Source organism: Saccopteryx bilineata, chromosome 8 (assembly GCF_036850765.1).
Source record: "Saccopteryx bilineata isolate mSacBil1 chromosome 8, mSacBil1_pri_phased_curated, whole genome shotgun sequence".
NCBI classification, from domain to species: domain Eukaryota; kingdom Metazoa; phylum Chordata; class Mammalia; order Chiroptera; family Emballonuridae; genus Saccopteryx; species Saccopteryx bilineata.
This window is the reverse complement of record NC_089497.1, coordinates 56458587-56479820: the sequence shown is the minus strand read 5'-3', so window position 1 is coordinate 56479820 and position 21234 is coordinate 56458587. Positions and strand designations below refer to the sequence as shown.

The following is a 21234-nucleotide window of genomic DNA, read 5'->3' as shown; positions in this document are numbered from 1 at the left end:
TGATTGAGAAAGAAGAGACAATAGAAGATGAGAGCCAATGGTGTGTTTTGAGGAAATCTTTATTTATGGAAATTTGGAGAAAACTTGGAGACATTTTTATAGACATGATTTTAATAAGCTCTTCTGTTTAATGATAGTATTAGAAATTAATGAGATAATGGGAAGCAGAAATACTCGGACTATATTTGAACGTCCTCCAGGCCAAGGAAAGAAAAATCTAAATTCAAGCTTAAGCACCAGAATGCATGTCCATAAGAGAGCCATGTTGGGTTGTTTACCACTCTATTCAGTATCGTGAACATATCAATAGTAGTTCAATGAATATATAAAGATATTTGAACTAAATGGATTAAATAGTCAAAGTCAGTAATTGTGATAAAAGTCAATAATTTGTTTTTTTTAATTTTCTTATAATTATGGATATAATGTATGCTTACTGTAAAAAATTCAAACAATGTAAAAAGTAAATTATAAAATAAATAAAATGATGGAGTACAATAGACACTGAACTTTTAGAGTAGCATTTAAGAAGGGTAGTAATACTGTAGCCCTGTCGGGATAGCTTGGCTGGTTAGAGCAGGGGTAGTCAACCTTTTTATACCTACTGCCCACTTTTGTATCTCTGTTAGTAGTAAAATTTTCTAACTGCCCACCAGTTCCACAGTAATGGTGATTTATAAAGTAGGGAAGTAACTTTACTTTATAAAATGTATAAAGCAGAGTTACAGCAAGTTAAAGCATATAATAGTAATTACTTACCAAGTACTGGATGTCAGATTTTCGCTAAGTTTAGCAGAATCTTTTTTTTTTATATTACAACTCATCCTTTTGTCATGTACTGGTTCTCAGAGGCCTTTGGCTTCTCTTAATTTGGCTCTTTTTCTTAATATTTTTTCTTTCTTTATTTATTTATTACAGAGACAGAGAAGAGAGTGAGTCAGAGAGAGGGATAGACAGGGACGGAGAGAGATGAGAAGCATCAATTGTTAGTTTTTCATTGCGTGTTGCAACACCTTAGTTGTTCATTGATTGCTTTCTCATATGTGCCTTCAGCAGACTGAGTAACCCCTTGCTGGAGCCAGCCACCTTGGGTTCAAGATGGTGGGCTTTTGCTCAAACCAGATGAGCCCGCGCTCAAGTTCGAGACCTCGGGGTCTCGAACTTGGGTCCTCTGCATCCCAGTCCGATGCTCTATCCACTGCGCCACCGCCTGGTCAGGCAAGTTTGGCAGAATCTTTATAAAACAACTTACTATAGTTAAATCTATCTTTTTATTTATACTTTTGGTTGCTCTGCTACTGCCCACCATGAAAGCTGGAACGCCCAGTAGTGGGTGGTAGGGACCAGGTTGACTACCACTGGGTCAGAGCATTGCCTAGAGTGCAGAGGTTCTCAGTTCAATCCCCAGTCAGGGCACATACAGGAACAGATTGATGTTCCTGTCTGTAAAGCTAGTAGCCATGGCCATATCACAGCTGCCTGGCCCATGCAGGTTCGCATTTGATTTGGACAGACGGTAATGAAACAATGGAGCCAAGAACTGGGGGGCCATTACCTTTAATCCTAGCTCGCACCTGGCGGGCGAGAAATACACACAGTGGGAAAACACTTCCCTTTCCATTCAGGCCTCCCAAAGCCACTGACTCATCCAAGTATTCCTAGAATCATGGGCCCCACCAGCCTTACTCAGTTCTGTTTCCCATCTCCTTCTCTCTGCACAAACTGGCTTCTCCTTCACCACTCTGCCATCTTGGCTGCCTCTCCTCTGCAGTGCTGATGACAGGATCTCAGTGAGATCCCCCACACCCCCATCTCTTATAGTATAGAAATTACAGCTTTTAAGCCAATATACAAATAAAGAAGTCTCTGATACAAAGCCATTTATCTGAGGTATAAATAGGATTGCTCATAAGAGTGTACCACCCCACATCATGCAATAGTCAAGGGTGTGGAGAAAAGTTCAGTTTTGAGAAGATCTTAGTATTAAAAGAGTGAGAAAGGCTTAGTATTAAAACCAAGCCTTAGGCTATAAGGACCTTGTCAACCTACAGCCTGTCTCCCACATCCATTGCAAACTATAAGCAAGCAAACATATATATCATATTTACAAACTTACTTGACTAACACTGTCTCTCTCTCCCTCCCTCCCTTCCTCTCTCACTAAAATAAAATTTTAAAAAAGTATAATACTGTAAAATGTAACTGACCATGGTGTAAAAATATTAGGAAATCACTGAAATCCTCAGGTTTTATGAGAACTAATATGGAAATGCATGAATCTTGAAATTGTTAATCAAATTTGTGTTGGTTTTGCCCCAAGAGTTTGTGTTTAATTATCTAACATAAAGTTGGTTATTGGAATTTTTCCTACCCTTTGTTGACCTTACAAATAAAACAGGTATTTTACTAGCAAAAATAGGCTCATTCTGGAACAACAAAGAATTGCAGCTTGGGACAGGCAAGCTATATATAGCAAAAGCCACGGGCAAATCCAACAAACAAAGGAGAAGAAAGTTATTTTATGGAGAATAAAAGAGAAAGTTGGGAGGGGTTTTTTTTTTTTTAATTTTTAAAATTTATTTATTCATTTTTAGAGAGGAGAGAGAGAGGGAGAGAGAGAGACAGAGAGAGAGAAGGGGGGAGGAGCTGGAAGCATCAACTCCCATATGTGCCTTGACCAGGCAAGCCCAGGGTTTTGAACCGGCGACCTCAGCATTTCCAGGTCGACGCTTTATCCATTGCGCCACGACAGGTCAGGCGGGAGGGGTTATTTTGAAAGTCCATTGGGGAAAAGCAATAAATATATTAGGGAAATGACAGTTCAAGGACATGAAGGTTTTTCATTGGCAGCGTTGCTGCTTTAGTCTGTTTCTTCTAGATCCTAGAAGTCTGCAGACCACTGCTCGCGAGCCACATGCGGCTCTTTGGTGCCTTGAGTTTTTAGCAAAGGCCAGCTTAGAAGTACCCTAATTAAGTTAATAACAGTGTACCTACCTATAAAGTTTAAGTTTAAAAAATTTGGCTCTCAAAAGAAATTTCAATCGTTGTACCGTTGATATTTGGCTCTGTTGACTAATGAGTTTGCTGACCACTGTCTAGGGACAGGCATGGCCATCATAGGGCCCGCCGGCTGGATCCAGCCTTTACAGTTTATGCGGCCCGCAATTAAATTTTTAATATTCTCCGCTACTTTAAAATCTCAGCTACTCAGAAGCGGAAGTGTGTTTGACTATTGGAAATTGAGATATTTAAGAAGATAGTGATACGTGGAAAATAATTCCATGTGTGACTAATCTAGGGTTAACTTCCAATTGGCTGATTGGATTTGCGATACTTCATTTTTTAAGAAAATTCCATTATAAAGATTTACAACTTTTGTACTCATCTGTACTCGATATGAACTGTTTGATGTTTAGCGGCAGTGTAAAACCCACGTTCTTTTAGGCAGAGTTTGCCAGTGCACACCCAAGGTCAAACAATTCGTTATTTTTGTGGTCAAGTGTGCTGAATCAAGTGGCATTGTAGCATAGACAGTAGCTGCGGTTGATAACTGAAAAAGTGTCCAGGCTCTTTGTAAAATGAAATAATTGTTTTATTTGCGATATAACCCCTTCAAGCTCATTCTATTAATTAAATATTGTTTTTGATTGATTGTGATACAGTTTAGGTATTTATACAGTATGTAATTATATTTTTATTAAAATAATATTGTATATTAAAATTTTTTTCACTCACATTTCCTCATAAACAAATTACATAATAAAATTTTGTTTACTTAAACGAATCATTTTTGTATTTAACATTTTTTATTCTAATATTTCATCCAGCCCGTGAAAAGTTTTCTTTCTAATCTGGGCAGAAACTGTTGCCCATGCCTGGTCTAGGAGATAACAATGTATTCTTTTCCTGTTGGTGCCTATAATCTATTTTTTTCTTGTTGAAGGTTTCTTTTGTTGGGTCTGTGGGTCAAATAAGTTTGCAAATATGATGTATATGTTTGCTCGCTTACAGTTTCCATTGGGTGTGGGGGACAGGCTGTAAACAGGCAGGATCATTATAGCCTAAGGCTTAGTTTTAAGACTAAGCCTTTCCCACCCTTTTAACACTAAGATCTCTTCAAAACTAAGCTTTTCCCCCACACCCTTGACCAGGGGTCCCCAAACTTTTTACACAGGGGGCCAGTTCACTGTCCCTCAGACCGTTGGAGGGCCGGACTATAAAAAAACTATGAACAAATCCCTATTCATTGCCTGATCAGGCGGAGTGGATAGAGCGCAGTGGATAGAGCGTCAGACTGGGATGCGCAGAGGACCCAGGTTCGAGACCCTGAGGTTGCCAGCTTAAGCGCAGCTTCATCTGATTTGAGCAAAGCTCACCAGCTTGGACCCAAGGTTGCTGGCTCGAGCAAGGGGTTACTCGGTCTACTGAAGGCCCACGGTCAAGGCACATATGAGAAAGCAATCAGTGAACAACTAAGGTATAGCACTGAAAAGCTGATGATTGATGCTTATCATAATCTCTCTCCGTTTCTGTCTGTCTGTCCCTATCAATCCCTCTCTCTGACTCTCTCTGTGTCTCTGTAAAAAGAAAAAGAAAAAGAAAAAAAATCCCTATGCACACTGCACATATCTTATTTTAAAGTAAAAAAACAAAACGGGAACAAATACAATATTTAAAATAAAGAACAAGTAAATTTAAATCAACAAACTGACCAGTATTTCAATGGGAACTATGGGCCGGCTTTTGGCTAATAAGATGGTCAATGTCCGGATTTATATTTGTCACTGCTAGCCGTAACAAGTGATATGACGTGCTTCCGGAGCCGTGACGCTGTCACTGGAAGTAGTACTGTATGTGAGCATCGCAGCACTTTGGATTTGCCCGTGGCTTTTGCTACGCTGACCACCAATGAAAGAGGTGCCCCTTCCAGAAGTGCGGCGGGGGCCAGATAAATGGCCTCAGGGGGCTGCATGCAGTCCGTGGGCCATAGTTTGGGGACCCCTGGTCTAATTCCTCAAAAAGGTTTTTTGGCTAGCACAAATACATAAATTTCTAGAGATTTGAGTGAAATTATCAGATGCTTTTTTTGTAATATATTTTTTATTGTTTTAACATTAAATTATATTGTATATTAATCCTGTTTTCTATTTAGGTTTCATGAAGTAATTTTGTTCACTAGCATCATAGCTATATGGTTTTTTCAGCTATATAACAAAGCTGTAGCTACTCTGTGTCATCCGACAGACTTTTGGAGTATGTGATTTTCACTTTACATTGAGATATAGCACTTTTTAAAATTTGTGTGTGATGGTCTCACTGGAAATTTTATCTTAATCCATTTATCCTAAGTGCCCAATTGGCATTTGTGTTTTCCACAGTGTAACCATCTTGCTTTATAAATGAAATTTAAAACATGAATATAGGCACACAATATAAAGTTCATAGGATATAAAAGAATTGTTTTGGCTGAAGCCTGGCTCTTCCCTGGTGTAATAAGACATGAGGTAGCTCTAAGTCAGTTTATTAGATATTGATGACATATAAGCAAACATGCAAATGTTGGGAATACCAAGACAAAAACCAATCCCTGCATTTAATGAGCTTCTCTCTTTTTTTTTTTTTTTATTCATTTTAGAGAGGAGAGAGAAAGGGAGAGAGAGAGACAGAGAGGGAGAGAGAGAGACAGAGAGAGAAGGTGGGAAGGAACTGGAAGCATCAACTCCCATATATGCCTTGACCAGGCAAGCCCAGGGTTTCGAACCAGCGACCTCAGCATTCCAGGTTGACGCTTTATCCACTGCGCCACCACAGGTCAGGCCAATGAGCTTCTCTTTTGGAGGAGCCAGAAAGTAAACCAGCATTTACTGCTTGGTTGTATATCGATGTATATTATATTATAGGGAGTGCCATAGTGGAGGGAGTGAGGAGGAAGTGTAGAGAATGCTTAGCACATAAATTGACACAGTAACACTTAGGGTGATTCTTCAGCATGCATGAACCAGATGAAGTAGAGGGATGAGGAGGATAAGGATAGTCCAAGCATGTAATTCAATGTGACAATGCTGAATTGTGTGGGATGGGGAAGAGGAAGAGGCAAAGCCAGAGAGATAAGCTGACACCTGATCACAAAGGACTTTCCAGATCTTAAGGATTTTGTAGGTGTTAGAAAGTCATTAAAGAATTTAAACTGGGGTGTGATACAATCAAACTTGTATTTTGGAACATAACCTCAGCAGCCAGTTGGAAGATAGAATGATAGTTAGGAGCCTATTATAGTAATCCAAGTAAAAAGTATTAAAGGCTTGCTTTTTTTTTTTTTCTTAAGTGAGAATAGGGAAAATACAGAGAAAGACTCGTGCATGCGCCCTGACCCAGATCCAGCCGGCAACCCTAGTCTGGGGCTGATGCTGTGCCCACCTGAAGCCACTGGCAACTGAACTGTTTTTAGCATCTGAGGCGCAGGCTCCACTGAGCTATCCTCAGCACCTAGGGCCAGTGTGCTCGAATCAATCGTGCCATGGCTATAGGAGAAGAGAGAGAGAGAGGAGGGGGAGAAGCAATGGTTGGCTCTCCTGTGTGCTGTGACCAGGAATTGAACCTGGGACTTTCACATGCTGGGTCAACGCTCTATTCACTGAGCCACTGGCCAGGGCCTGACTTAGTTATCTTTGACCAAAATGTTCTATCTTACTTCTCTCCTACTGTTATGAAAAACACTTTCTTTTTAATAGAAATGAAATGCTGACTGAAGTGAATTCTAACAATTTCCAACTTTCTAAAGTATAGTCCTTTATTTTTCTTTATGTTTTGTGGTTTATTAACAAATATATAGTTGGTCCATTTAAAGAAGTATCAAATAAATGTTTTATTCTAAAGGAAAACTACTTTTTTATTTCATTTTATTTTTTATTCATTTTAGAGAGGAGAGAGAGAGGAGAGAGAGAGAGAGAGAGAGAGGAAAGAGAGAGAGAGAGAAAAGGTGGGAGGAGCAGGAAGCAGCAACTCCCCATATGTGCCTTGACCAGACAAGTGCAGGGTTTCAAACTGGCGACCTGAGCATTCCAGGTCAACGCTTTATCCACTGAGCCACCACAGGTCATGCACTTTTTTTTGAAGCATCAGTTTGTTGTAGCACTTCAGTTGTTCATTGATTGCTTTCTCATATGTGCCTTGATTGGGGGGGAGGGGGCTTCAGCTGAGCCAGAGACCCCTTGCTCAAACTGAACAAGCCTATGCTCAAACAGAGACCTTGGGGTTTTGAAACTGGGTCCTCAGAACCCCAGGTTTACACTCTATCCACTGCACCATTGCCTAGTCAGGGGCAGAAGACTACTATTTTAATGCTTCAACTTTATTTTCTAGGTATTGTATAAGTTGTACAGTGTTTAAGTTTAATTTTTTTTTGAGTCATTCATTTTTTTTTAAAATTTTTCTCTTTACAAAGACAGAGAGTCTGAGAAAGGGACAGATAGGGACAGACAGACAGGAACGGAGAGAGACGAGAAGCATCAATTCTTTGCTGTGGCACCTTAGTTGTTCATTAATTGCTTTCTCATATGTGCCTTGACCAGGGGGCTACAGTAGACCGAGTGACCCCTTGCTCGAGCCAGCAACCTTGGGCTCAAGCTGGTGAGCCTTGCTCAAACCAGATGAGCCCACGCTCAAGCTGGTGACCTCAGGTTCTTAAACCTGGGTCCTCTGCATCCCAGTCCGAGCTCTATCCACTGCACCACCGCCTGGTCAGGCTGAGTCATTCATTCTTAAAGAGAAAATGTATTGCTAATTTGCTTGGGAATTCTGTAGTCTAATAAGAACTAACTATAAGAAGTTGTCTATTTTTAACCTCTTTCCTATCTTTTTGCTATTTCAGGCGCAAGTGAAAGTGTAGGGAAACACATGCTTGAAGCCTGCAACAATAATCTGGAGATGGCAGTCACAATGTTTCTGGATGGTGGTGGAATTGCTGAAGAGCCCAGTACCAGTTCAGCAAGTGTCTCCACTGTTAGACCACACACAGAGTATGAATTTATTATTTCTTGTTAGGAGCAATGGCCTGCCTAAATTGATTATTTGCATTTTTATCAGGTTTATTCTTTGTTATTGAAAAAAAACCTTAAGTTGAAAGTATCTGAAAAAATGTCAAATAGAAATTTTTTACATATATACTTTAAATTCTCTAAAACACTGTTATGTCTATTACTTAATCCTCACAAGATCCCGGTAGGATGGCATTATTACTCATATTTTTTACAGCAGGAAGCAGAGGCATAGCCATTTTCCTAAGCTACACAGCAGTTAAGTAGCAGATATGGAAGTAAAGCCCAATAAAGCTCAGATTTCCCAATTCTAGATTTTTTTACATTGTCCCAGGAAAGTTTTGAGTTGCCATGAAAAAATTTTCAAATAATTCTAGTCCTTTATACCTTAAATAGTTACATGGAGTTAATTATTAAAAGCACCTTCAGCATGTGGAACTGTACTATATAGAGAATAATAATAAATGATAAACAGATTTGTTCTTTTTTGCCCTTTATATTTTATACCAGTGAGAGTTTGAAATAATACCTTCTGGGCAGAATTCCAACAGTTTTTGGAAAATATTAGAAATGAACATTACCCAAAGGAAAACCACTGATTATTTCTTTTTTCTTCTTGTCCAAGTAATAGGTAGAGAGATAGAGAAACAGACTCCCCGCATATGCCCGACTGAGATCCAGCTGGCAGCCCCCATCTGGGGCTGAAGCTCTGCCCATCTGGGACCATACTCACAACCAAGCTATTTTTAGTACTTGAAGTGGAGGCTCCATGGAGCCATCCTTAGCACCTGAGCCCATGTGCACAGACCAATCGAGTCATGGCTGTGGGAGGGGAAGAGAGAGATTGAGGAGAGAAAGGAGGAGAATTGGAGAAGCAGATGGGTGCTTCTCCTGTGTGCCCTGACCAGGAATCAAACCTGGGACATCCACATTCTGGGCCGATGCTCTACCACTGAGCCAGCTGGCCAGAGACCCATTAAATTTTTTTCTTTTTTTTTTGTATATTTCTGAAGTGTGAAGTGGGGTGGGGGGTGGGGGGAGACAGAGAGGCTCCCACATGTGCCTGACCGGGATCCACCCGGCATGCCCACCAAGGAGCAATGCTTTACCCCTCTGGGGCATTGCTCTGCTGCAATTGGAGCCAATCTAGCGCCTGAGGTGGAGGCCATGGAGCCATCATCTCAGCACCCGGGTGAACTTTGCTCCAGTGGATCCTTGGCTATGGGAGGGGAAGAAAGAGATAGAAAGGAGAGGGGGAAGGATGGAGAAGCAGATGGGTGCTTCTCCTTTGTGTCCTGGCCAGGAATTGAACCCGGGACTTCCACACGCTGGGCCGACACTCTACTGCTGAGCCAACTGGCCAGGGCCTAAATTTTTTTTTTAAATAAAATTAAAAAGGTCCTTAAATAAGACTTTAATACAGTTTTTATAACTCTGTTTATAACATGAGATACAAAGTAGAAGAATCCCCTTAAATAGGGATAGGCTAAAGACGCATTTTATTTTTACAGATTAGACATAGTTTTTTGTTTGTTTTTTTTTAAGATGAGAAGAGGGGAAGATAGACATGCACCCCAACTGGAATCTACCGGGCAAATGTGGTGTGGGGCTGATGCTTGAACCAGCCAAGCTATTTTTAACACCTGAGGATGACCCCCCAACCAACAAGCTATCCTTAGCACCTGGGGCCAATGCTCAAACCAGTCAAGCCACTGGCTGCTGTAGGAGAAGGGAGAGAGGAATGGGGAGAGAAGCAGATTATCTTTTCTCCTGTATGCCCTGACCCGGAATCAAACCTGGGATATCCATATGTCAGGCTGATGCTCTGTCCACTGAGCCAGCTGTCCAGGGCTTAGACATAGACTTAAAAGGCCAAATAATTCAGGGCATTCTTGCCTCTTTTACTGATAAAATTCCAGATTCTAGAATAATACTGTTTCCACATGAAGCATGAACTTTAGAGATCATTATTAATATTTTGTAAAGCTTTTTGTCAATGTTGGCCATATATTTCAGATGTGATAATCCTATTCTCCCTCAACATAGTGTGTAAATTAATATGAAAACATGATTTAGTTTATGGAAACTTCAATAATAGGTCTTTACAGCAGATTCAGGAGAATATACCTGTCCTCATTGTATAAAACATGTTTTTATTGTGTTTAAAAGTAGTTAAAGTAAATGAATGTCTTTCTCTGCTGAATTACATTATAATTTGACTTAGATTATTTATATTGCTAATTGGCTAACATTTGGTAGTAGCTCCTAATTCCTAAACTATTATTTTCATTCTTTACAGTTCACCTTTTTCTGTTCTATTCTAATATCTTGTTAGGTAGTTGACAATCTTGGAAAGATGCTCTTATATATGTAGTAATCAAGTCTGTCTGCATAGGGATAACTACTGATTGAGATAATTATATATATATTATATTTACATATATATATGTAAAAGTGAAGTATACCAATACTGGAAAGATTTATTTAGATAAAAGATATCTTTTAAATTCTTAGCTTTCTTAAGATAATGACCTATTTTTATTTGATGAAGGGGGATTAATAGAACTTTCTCTTATAAGCACATTGTTTTTTCTTTTAAGATTTTTCTGTGTGTAAGAATATTTAGCATAATTTTGAGTTATTCTTTAGTCATTTGGCTTATTGTATTTTCTTTGTCTAGTTATTTTATTACAGGATGTTCTTGTTGACAAATGAATGTTCATACTTTATTTCATAAAGTATGTTTTGGAGTTCCAACTTTTAAAATATCAAAAAACAGGGCCTTAAGTTCAGTTATAACTATTAGAAACAATTAATGAAAAACATAAGGCCTAGCCTAAATTAACGTTTATTATAAGCAAGAAAATAACATATTTGGAACTTACTATTTACTATGAACGTTAATCAGCAGAATTTAATATTTGAGTAAAAACTATAAAATAAACTGATATTTAAAGAAACATACACCATTTTATAGTATAGCTAAATGGTTATTTTTTTATTTAAACAGATAATTAGTAAACTCTCTAGAGCAGTGGTAGTCAACCTGGTCCCTACCACCCACTAGTGGGCGTTCCAGCTTTCATGGTGGGCAGTAGCAGAGCAACTAAAGTATGATATAAATAAAAAGATAGATTTAACTATAGTAAGTGTTTTATAAAGATTTATTCTGCCAAACTTAGCAAAAATCTGACATAAAGTATTTTTTAAGTAATTATTATTATATGCTTTAACTTGCTGTAACTTCCCTACTTTATAAATCACCATTACTGTGGAACCGGTGGACAGTTAGAAAAGTTTACTACTAACAGAGATACAAAAGTGGGCAGTAGGTATAAAAAGGTTGACTACCCCTGCTCTAGAGATAAACTTTGATGAGTTTATAAGCTTTTAAAAGATGAGTAATTTTTTTGTTCTGAATATAGTAAGGTCTATTTAATAAATAATTTATAGTAATACTTATGTTAACCATCTTGATAACTAGCAAAAAATTCACTGCATGTTTGTTTAAGCTTATGTTAATATATCTGTAGTTTATTTTATGTGGTAGTAATATAGTGCTTTTATTAAGTCAGTATTTTTCAGTTAATATTTTTTTGTAGTGAGAGAGAGAGAGAGACAGAAGGAGAGAGAGATAAGAAGCAGCAGCTCATAGTTGCAGCACTTTAGTTGTTCATTGATTGCTTTCTCATATGTGCCTTGACTGGAAGGGTCCAGCCAACCCATTGACCCCTTGCTCAAGCCAGCAACATTGGGCTCATGCCAGCAACCATGGGATCATGTTTCTGAGCTAATGCTCAAGCTGGCAACCCTGTGCTCAAGCCAGATAAGCCCATTTTCAAGCCTGTGAGTGACCTTGGGGTTTTGAGCTGGGTCCTCAGAGTCCCAGGTGGTGTTCTGTCCACTGTGCCCCACCACTTGGTGAGACTTAATTTCTTGTCTAATTTCTTTTTTTTATCCCTATCTTTATTTTATTTATTTATTTTAAAGAATTTAGGGTAGAGAACACGAGAGGAAAGTATAAATATGTTTTATTTTTGTTTTTCTCTTTATAAATCATTTGAGCTTATCTGTACCATGTATTTATTCCAATTGACCTCTATGGAAGCCATCTAACAATCATATATCACTGTGGTTCCTAAAAGTCACTAAGTCTGGTGTTCATTTTATGTATTGATTTGAATGCATTCACAGCAGCTCTAGAGAGAACAGGTAGCAAAAACAGTTTTCATTTTGATATTTTTCCTTTTTTTTTTAATAGAGAAGAAGTTCGTGCCCCAATTCCTCAAAAGCAGGAAATACTGGTAGAACCAGAACCTTTGTTTGGGGGTAAGTTCTTCTTTTTTTTATTAGCTTTATTTGACTTTGTTGTTGTCTTTAGGGTTTTAATGAAGCTATCAAAAGTAAGGCTTGCTTAGACTGTTAATTCGAGTATAGAGTCAATTCTTATCTTGTGATTATGTACTCTTCTTAGGAAAGTTGCACAATTGGTCTTTGCAATGAGTGAACCAGATTAAAAAGTTGATATTTGTTGCAGGAGGCAAAGGGAGGAAATTAGCAAAAAAGAACTGCTGTCTTGTAATGGAAACCAATCAACATCATTAAATGAAAGTCTACCCGACTGCCATATTCTTACTATTTTTATATGCCTTACTTTCACTCATAATTTCTCAATATACTATTCCTCTTTTGAACAAAGGAGAAAAGTGATGCCTAATCCATGCAAAAAAAAAAAAAAGTGATATCAGTATAGGTGCATAGAGAAGATGGTAGAAAATAGGATTTTTAATCAGATTTAAAGAAAATTTAGGCCCTGGCCAGTTGACTCTGTGGTAGAGCGTCAGCCTGGTATGTGGAAATCCTAGGTTTGACTCCCAGTCAGGGCATACAGGAGAAGCAACTCTCTGCTTCTCCAACCCTCCCCCTTCTCTCTCTCTCTCACTCTTCTCCTCCCACAGCCATGGCTCGAATGGTTCAAGCAAGTTGGCCCCAGGTGCTGAGGATGGCTCCATAGCCTCGCTTCAGGTGCTGAAATAGCTTAGTTGCTGAGCAATGAAGCAGTGGCCCAGATGGGCAGAGCATTGCCTGATAGGGCGCTTGCTAGGTGGATCTCAGTCCGGGTGTATGTGGGAGTCTGTCTCTGCTGCCCCACCTCTCAATAATAATTAAAACAAAACAAAAAAAACGCAACTAAGCCATAGAAAAAGGAAAAGGACATAAATGTACTGTACATTGTACCATAGTAACAGAAAAAAATGGCAAAAAATGAATGTAAAAAAGAAAAGTGCAACGCTAACAGTGTAAGCCAGTCACATCTCAATTTTTTAAAGTTTTTGTAGGAATGAGTGTCATAAACTCAAAATGTCATATGTCGAGAATGTTGTAGCCCGAGGATCCCCTAGTATTTACATTTTGTGAGTCAAAAGTTTTAGGCATTAATAGATGAATTAAGAAGAAAAAGGTAGCCTGAGCAGGCAGTGCCACAGTGGTTAGAGCGTCAGACTGGGAAGCGGAAGACCCAGGTTCGAGACCCGAAGGTCGCCAGCTTGAGCACGGGCTCATCTGCCTTGAGCAAAAAGCTCACCAGCTTGGACCCAAGGTCGCTGGCTCGAGCAAGGAGTTACTTGGTTGACTGAAGGCCCGCTGGTCAAGGCACATATGAGAAAGCAATCAAGGAACAACTAAGGTGTCGCAATGAAAAACTGATGATTGATGCTTCTCATCTCTCTCCGTTCCTGTCTGTCTGTCACTATCTCTCTCTCTGTCTCTGAAAGAAAAAAAAAAAAGGTATAGTAATCTAAGAGGTCAAATGCATAGAAATGTCTATTGTCATGTTAAGAACAGCAATGTAGAGGAATAGGCCTATGAGAAGTTTTATTACCTTTTTAATTAATTAATTAATTTATTTATTTTTGTATTTTTCTGAAGTTGGAAACAGGGAGGCAGTCAAACAGACTCCCGCATGCGCCTGTCCTGGACCTGGCATGCCCACCAGGGGGCGATGCTCTGCCCATCTGAGGTGTTGCTCTGTTGCAACCAGGGCCATTCTAGCGCCTGAGGCAGAGGCCATGGAGCCATCCTTAGCACCTGGGCCAACTTTGTTCCAATGGAGCCTTGGCTGCAGGAGGGGAAGAGAGAGACAGAGAGGAAGGAGAGGGGGTGGGGTAGAGAAGCAAATGGGTGCTTCTCCTGTGTGCCCTGGCCAGGAATCGAACCTGGGACTCCTGCACGCCAGGCCGACACTCTGCCACTGAGCCAACCGGCCAGGGCCACCTATGGGAAGTTTTTAGGTACATTAGATTAAAGGAGGAGCCTGACCAGGCGGTTGCACAGTGGATAGAGCATCAGACTGGGATGCGGAAGACCCAGGTTCGAGACCCCAAGGTCGCCAGCTTGAGCAAAAATTCACCAGCTTGGACCCAAGGTCACTGGCTCAAGCAAGGGGTTACTCAGTCTGCTGAAGGCCTGCAGGTCAAGGCACGTATGAGAAAGCAATCAATGAACAACTAAGGTGTTGCAATGCGCAACGAAAAACTAATGATTGATGCTTCTCATCTCTCCGTTCCTGTCTGTCTGTCCCTGTCTGTCCCTCACTCTGACTCTCTCTCTGTCTCTGTAAAAAAAAAAAAAAAAATCTTTTGATTTGAAAAAGCACCTTAGCTGAGAGTTTAAGGTTGATATTTAACTTTAGCTTTGGAGTTCACTGTAGCAAGAAATAAAAGAATATATCATTTAAATTCAGAAATAGAGATGGAAGGAAGAAAACTATGATATGAATATTGAAGTATATAATTATGTGCTTTCAGTATTGCTTGATTCAGTCAGTCATGTTAATATGCCAGAATTAATAAAGCAAGAAATAATTTTTAAAAAATATAAATGTTATGAATAGGCGTTTTAGAGCCAAGGAGTAATACCCTTGTAAGCTTTATCTTTTCTATATTGCAAGGAATAAGGCTGGATCTTTATGTGGAAAAGACTACAGGAAATAGATTTTGTGCTGTTTTACTATTGAACAGAGACAAAAAAATTATTTGAAATCCCACTTTCCTCCCTTTAGCTCTGGTTTGATAATACTTTAGAAGGGGAATGAGAATGACGTTATACAATTGGGAAGTCAGTCTGACCTGTCATTGTTAGATCTTATTATAACTTAAGAAAGATCTTTGAGGAACTATTTTCTTTTAGTTACTAAAGTGTGATTCTTTTAAAAAAATTTATTGATTTTAGAGTGAGAGGAAGAGACAGACAGGCAGAAACATCAATCTTTCCTGTATGTCCCCTGACTGAGGATCGAACCCACAACCTCTGCATATTGAGTCGATTCTCTTTATTTACTTACTTACTTACTTACTTACTTATTTATTTATTTATTTATTTATTATATATTTTTTTTACAGAGACAGAGAGTGAGTCAGAGAGAGGGATACACAGGGACAGACAGGAACAGAGAGAAAGATGAGAAGCATCAATCATTAGTTTTTCATTGCGCGTTGCAACACCTTAGTTGTTCATTGATTACTTTCTCATATGTGCCTTGACCGCGGGCCTTCAGCAGACCGAGTAACCCCTTGCTGGAGCCAGCGACCTTGGGTTTAAGCTGGTGAGCTTTTTGCTCAAGCCAGATGAGCCCACGCTCAAGCTGGCGACCTCGGGGTCTCAAACCTGGGTCCTCTGCATCCCAGTCCGACGCTCTATCCACTGCGCCACCACCTGGTCAGGCTATTTTTCATTTTTTAGTGAGAGGAGGGGAAGCAGAGACAGACTCCCGTGTGCGCCCCGACCGGGATCCACCTGGCAAGTCCATAAGGGGCAATTCTCTGCCCATCTGGGAACCTTTGCTCCTTTGCTCTGCACCTGTGGCCAACTTGCTCGAACCAGTCGAGCCATGGCTGTGGGAGAAGAGAGAGAGAGTGAAAGAGAGAAGAGGGGGGAAGGGTGGATGCTGGGGTCTAGCCCCGGGGGGAATCCAGGGGTCCCACAGGAGGAGACGGCGTCGGCGAAATCGAGTGAGAGAGCCGAATTCTTTCTCTTTATTCTCTAGTTAGCATTTACTGCCAGGCATCTCCACCAATGGCTGGTCTAACTTTACTTTTTATGCACACACACTAAGTTACAATCACATGGTATTTTGAATACATCATTGTTTTAGTTTCACTATGGTTACATATTTCCAGATAACAGTTAATTCATATCTATAAGCTACAAGTCAGGTGGTAAGTTATTCAAAGTACAGTTATACAATAACTTGAATAGTAATAACAATATCGGTACAAACTTCTAAAAGATTAGTACTAATTAATAACTCTATTTTACTGTTGTTGTGAGTCAAGGGCGCAGAAAGAGATAGCAGACAAAATCATCAAGGACTAGCAAAGGACCACCGCTTGCTCAGGCAAATAGCCTTGAGTTCATTCAGGTAGTGTCCTAATTTTTTTTCACAAGACTACAAAAGGCTTGCTATTTAAGAAACTAACATAGCATTAAGAGTAACTTTTACTTAAAGATACATAGAGTGCACCTGCAAGATAGCTAGTAGCAACATAATATCAGAAGGTATTAATTGCTATTGCTGCTATGAATCCCACCACATTCCTCTCCTTATTCTTGGAAAATACAAAAATCTCATGAGAATGTTTTACTGAGAAAAGCCCAGCAACTGCCTTCAGTGACAAAACAAGTCTTTTAACAAAACATTCTTTACTAGCCAGCTGCACTCCTATCCAAGGCCACGCAACAGGCCACTCCACTACACTTTACCTAAGATTCTAATGTCTAGTTAAACTTTATTTATTTACTATATTCATACACTAGTTAAGTTCTAACTTTATTCTTTCTAACATGATTAATAAGAAGAAATTCTCCTACAAACTTAACCCTTTATGAGGGATATCATGGCCAGCCTCTTATGTCTATGAGCCCAGCTCAAGGGGCTTACAGGCTTTTCTGTGGAACTCACACCTTCTGTCTCATTTCCAAAGAAATTACTACAGATCTACAGGGAAAGCACGGTACTATTATCCCTGTGCCATAAATAATAGCACACACCCAGAAAAGGGGGGAATATAAGGCCAGATTAATTCAAAAGATTAAAGGGTGAAGTATCGTTGTGCCTTTCCTTTGCGGTGACTTTGTCAACCCGCAGCGGTTGGTCTTCACTGCGGTGACTCTATCAACCAGTAGCCATCGATCTTCTTTTGCTGTGACTTTGTCAACCAGCAGTTGTGGATCTTCTCCTGCTATGACCTAGTTAGCCAGCATTAGTGGATCGGCTCCCGACAGGTGGAGAAGCAGATGTTTGCTTTTCCTGTGTGCTCTGACCAGAAATTGAACCCAGGACATCTATTCACCAGGCCGGTGCTCTACCACTAAGCCAACTGTCCAGGGTCAAGACAATTCTCTAACCAACTGAACTATCTGGCCAGGGCTAAAGTGTGATTTCTTTTTTTTTTTTTTTTTTTCAGAGACAGAGAATCAGAGAGAGGGATAGATAGGGACAGACAGACAGGAACGGAGAGAGATGAGAAGCATCAATCATTAGTTTTTTGTTGTGACACCTTAGTTGTTCATTGATTGCTTTCTCATATGTGCCTTGACCATGGGGCTACAGCAGACCGAGTAATCTCTTGCTCAAGCCAGCGACCTTGAGTCCAAGCTGGTGAGCTTTGCTCAAACCAGATGAGCCCACACTCAAGCTGGCGACCTTGGGGTCTTGAACCTGGGTCCTCCACTTCTCAGTCTGACGCTCTATTCACTGTGCCACCACCTGGTCAGGCTAAAGTGTGATTCTTAAAGGGTGATCGGGGGTTTCTGATACCTTTTTAGGGGGTCTCTAAGATCAAAACTATTTTTATAATACTAAAAAGTTATTTGCCTTTTTCACTGTTTTGATATTTGGTTCAAAACCAACTGATAAGTCAAACTGCTGCTTCTTAATTGAATCAGGGCAGGAGCACCAAACTGTACTACTTACTCATTGAATTCTTCATTGCCACACACTCACAGATTAGAAAAATAAAAATTTTATTTGATAATATATATTTTTTAATTAATTAATTTATTTATTTTTAACAGAGACAGAGAGAGTCAGAGAGAGGGATAGACAGGGACAGACAGACAGAAATGGAGAGATGAGAAGCATCAATCATTAGTTTTTCGTTGCACATTGCGACACCTTAATTGTTCATTGATTGCTTTCTCATATGTGCCTTGACCGTGGGCCTTTAGCAGACCGAGTAACCCCTTGCTCAAGCCAGCAACCTTGGGTCCAAGTTGGTGAGCTTTTGCTCAAACCAGATGAGCCCACATTCAAGCTGGCAACCTCGGGGTCTCGAACCTGAGTCCTCGGCATCCCAGTCTGACGCTCTATCCACTGTGCCACCACCTGGTCAGGCTGATAATATTTTTGACAAATAAATAAAAATTAATTTTGTTAAATCTGAACACATGTTTTAAAACTATTTTGTTTGATGAAATAGGATACATACACAGTACTTCTGTATACTGAAGTACTGTGGGATTTTTTGTTTGTTTTATTAATTTTAATGGGGTGACATTGATAAATCAGGGCACATATGTTCAGAGAAAACATCTCTAGGTTATTTTGACATTTGATTATGCTGCATTCCCATCACCCAAAGTCTTCCGTCACCTTCTAACTGGTTTTCTTTGTGCCCTTTCCTCTCCTCCCTCCCACCCCATAACCCCCACACTCTTGTCCATGTCGCTGAGTCTCATTTTTATGTCCCACCTATGTATGGAATCATATAGTTCTTTCTGATTTACTTATTTTGCTCCGTATAATGTTATCAAGGTCCATCCATGTTGTTGTAAATGATTCGATGTCATCATTTCTTTTTTTTTTTTTTTTTTTTGTATTTTTCTGAAGCTGGAAACGGGGAAAGACAGTCAGACAGACTCCCACATGCGCCTGACCAGGATCCACCCGGCACGCCCACCAGGGGGCAACGCTCTACCCACCAGGGGGCGATGCTCTGCCCCTCCGGGGCATCGCTCTGCCGTGACCAGAGCCACTCTAGCGCCTGGGGCAGAGGCCAAGGAGCCATCCCCAGCACCTGGACCATCTTTGCTCCAATGGAGCCTTGGCTGCGAGAGGGGAAGAGAGAAACAGAGGGGGGGGGTGGAGAAGCAGATGGGTGCTTCTCCTATGTGCCCTGGCTGGAAATCGAACCCGGGTCCCCTGCACGCCAGGCCGACGCTCTACCGCTGAGCCTACCGGCCAGGGCCCGATGTCATCATTTCTTATGAGTAGTATTCCATAGTATATATATACCAAAGCTTTTTTTTTTTTTTTTTTTTTCCAGAGGCAGAGATAGACAGGGACAGACAGACAGGAACAGAGAGAGATGCGAAGCATCAATCATCAGTTTCTCGTTGCGCGTTGCGACTTCTTAGTTGTTCATTGATTGCTTTCTCACATGTGCCTTGACCGTGGGCCTTCAGCAGACCGAGTAACCCCCTGCTGGAGCCAGCGACCTTGGGTCCAAGCTGGTGAGCTCTTTGCTCAAGCCAGATGAGCCCGCGCTCAAGCTGGCGACCTCGGGGTCTCGAACCTGGGTCCTTCCGCATCCCAGTCCAACGCTCTATCCACTGCGCCACCACCTGGTCAGGCTATACCAAAGCTTTTTAATCCACTCGTCCACTGACGGACACTTGGGCTGTTTCCAGATCTTCGCAATTGTGAACAATGCTGCCACAACCATGGGGGTGCATTTCTTCTTTTCAAACAGTGCTATGGTGTTCTTGGGGTATATTCCTAAAAGTGGTAGAGCTGGGTCAAAAGGGAGTTTGATTTTTAATTTTTTGAGGAATCTCTATACTGTTTTCCACAGTGGCTGCACCAGTCTGCATTCCCACTAGCAGTGCAGGAGGGTTCCCTTTTCTCCACATCCTCGCCAGCACTTATTCTGTGTTGTTTTGTTGATGAGCGCCATTCTGGCTGGTGTGAGATGATATCTCATTGTGGTTTTAATTTGCATTTCTCTAATGATTAGTGATGTTGAGCATTTTTTCATATGCCTGTTGGCCATCTGTATGTCCTCTTTGGAGAAGTGTCTATTCTTTTCTTTTGCCCATTTTTTGATTGGATTGTTTGATTCCTGGTATTGAGTTTTACAAGTTCTTTATAAAGTTTGGTTATTAACCCCTTATCAGACATATTGTCAAATATGTTCTCCCATTGTGTAGTTTGTCATTTTACTCTGTTCTTATTGTCTTTAGCTGTGCAAAAGCTTTTTAGTTTGATATAGTCCCATTTGTTTATCCTGTCTTTTATTTCACTTGCCCGTGGAGATAAATCGGCAATTATACTATATTGCTGCAAGAGATGTCAGAGAGCTTATTGCCTATGTTTTCTTCTAAGATGCTTATGGTTCTACGGTTTACATTTAAGTCTTTTATCCATTTTGAGTTTATTTTTGTGACTGGTATAAGTTGGTGGTCTAATTTCATTCTTTTGCAGGTAGCTGTCCAATTTTCCCAACACCATTTGTTGAAGAGGTTATCTTTACTTCACTGTATGGTCTTATCTCCTTTGTCAAATAGCAGTTGTCCATAAAAATGTGGGTTTATTTCTGGGTTCTCAGTTCTGTTCCATTGATCTATATGCCTGTACCAGGCTGTTTTGAGTACAGTGGCCTTGTAGTATAACTTGATAATCCGGAAGTGTGATACCTCCCACTTTATTCTTCCTTTTTAAAATTGCTGAGGCTATTCGTGTTCTCTTTTGGTTCCATATAAATTTTTGGAATGCGTGTTCTATATCTTTGAAGTAAGTCATTGGTATTTTAATCGGTATTGCATTGAATTTATAAATTGCTTTGGGTAATATAGACATTTTAATGATGTTTATTCTTCCTAACCATGAGCACGTATATGCTTCCACTTGTTTGTATCTTCCCTGATTTCTTTTATCAGTGTTTTATAGTTTTCCGAGTACAAGTCTTTAATGTCCCTGGTTAAATTTATTCCTAGGTACTTTATTTTTTTGGTTGCAATGGTGAAGGGGATTGCTTCCTTAATTTCTCTTTCTGACAGTTCATTGTTAGTATATAAAAATGCCTCTGATTTCTGAGTATTGATTTTATATCCTGCCAGCTTGCTGAATTCATTTTCAGGTCCAGTAGTTTTTTGACTGAAAATTTAGGGTTTTCTATATACAATCTCATATCATCTGCAA

The 21234-nt window shown here is 40.1% G+C and overlaps 1 protein-coding gene across 1 annotated transcript in view; it reads left to right on the top strand.

The window, feature by feature from the left end:
• Positions 1 to 21234, top strand: part of UBXN7 (UBX domain protein 7) — a 91805-nt gene that overhangs the window by 18540 nt on the left and 52031 nt on the right. Inside the window, exons 2-3 of the mRNA XM_066241848.1 lie at positions 7871 to 8018; positions 12298 to 12365. Of these exons, the coding sequence (XP_066097945.1) occupies positions 7871 to 8018; positions 12298 to 12365 (216 nt within the window). The remainder of the gene's footprint in view (positions 1 to 7870; positions 8019 to 12297; positions 12366 to 21234) is intronic.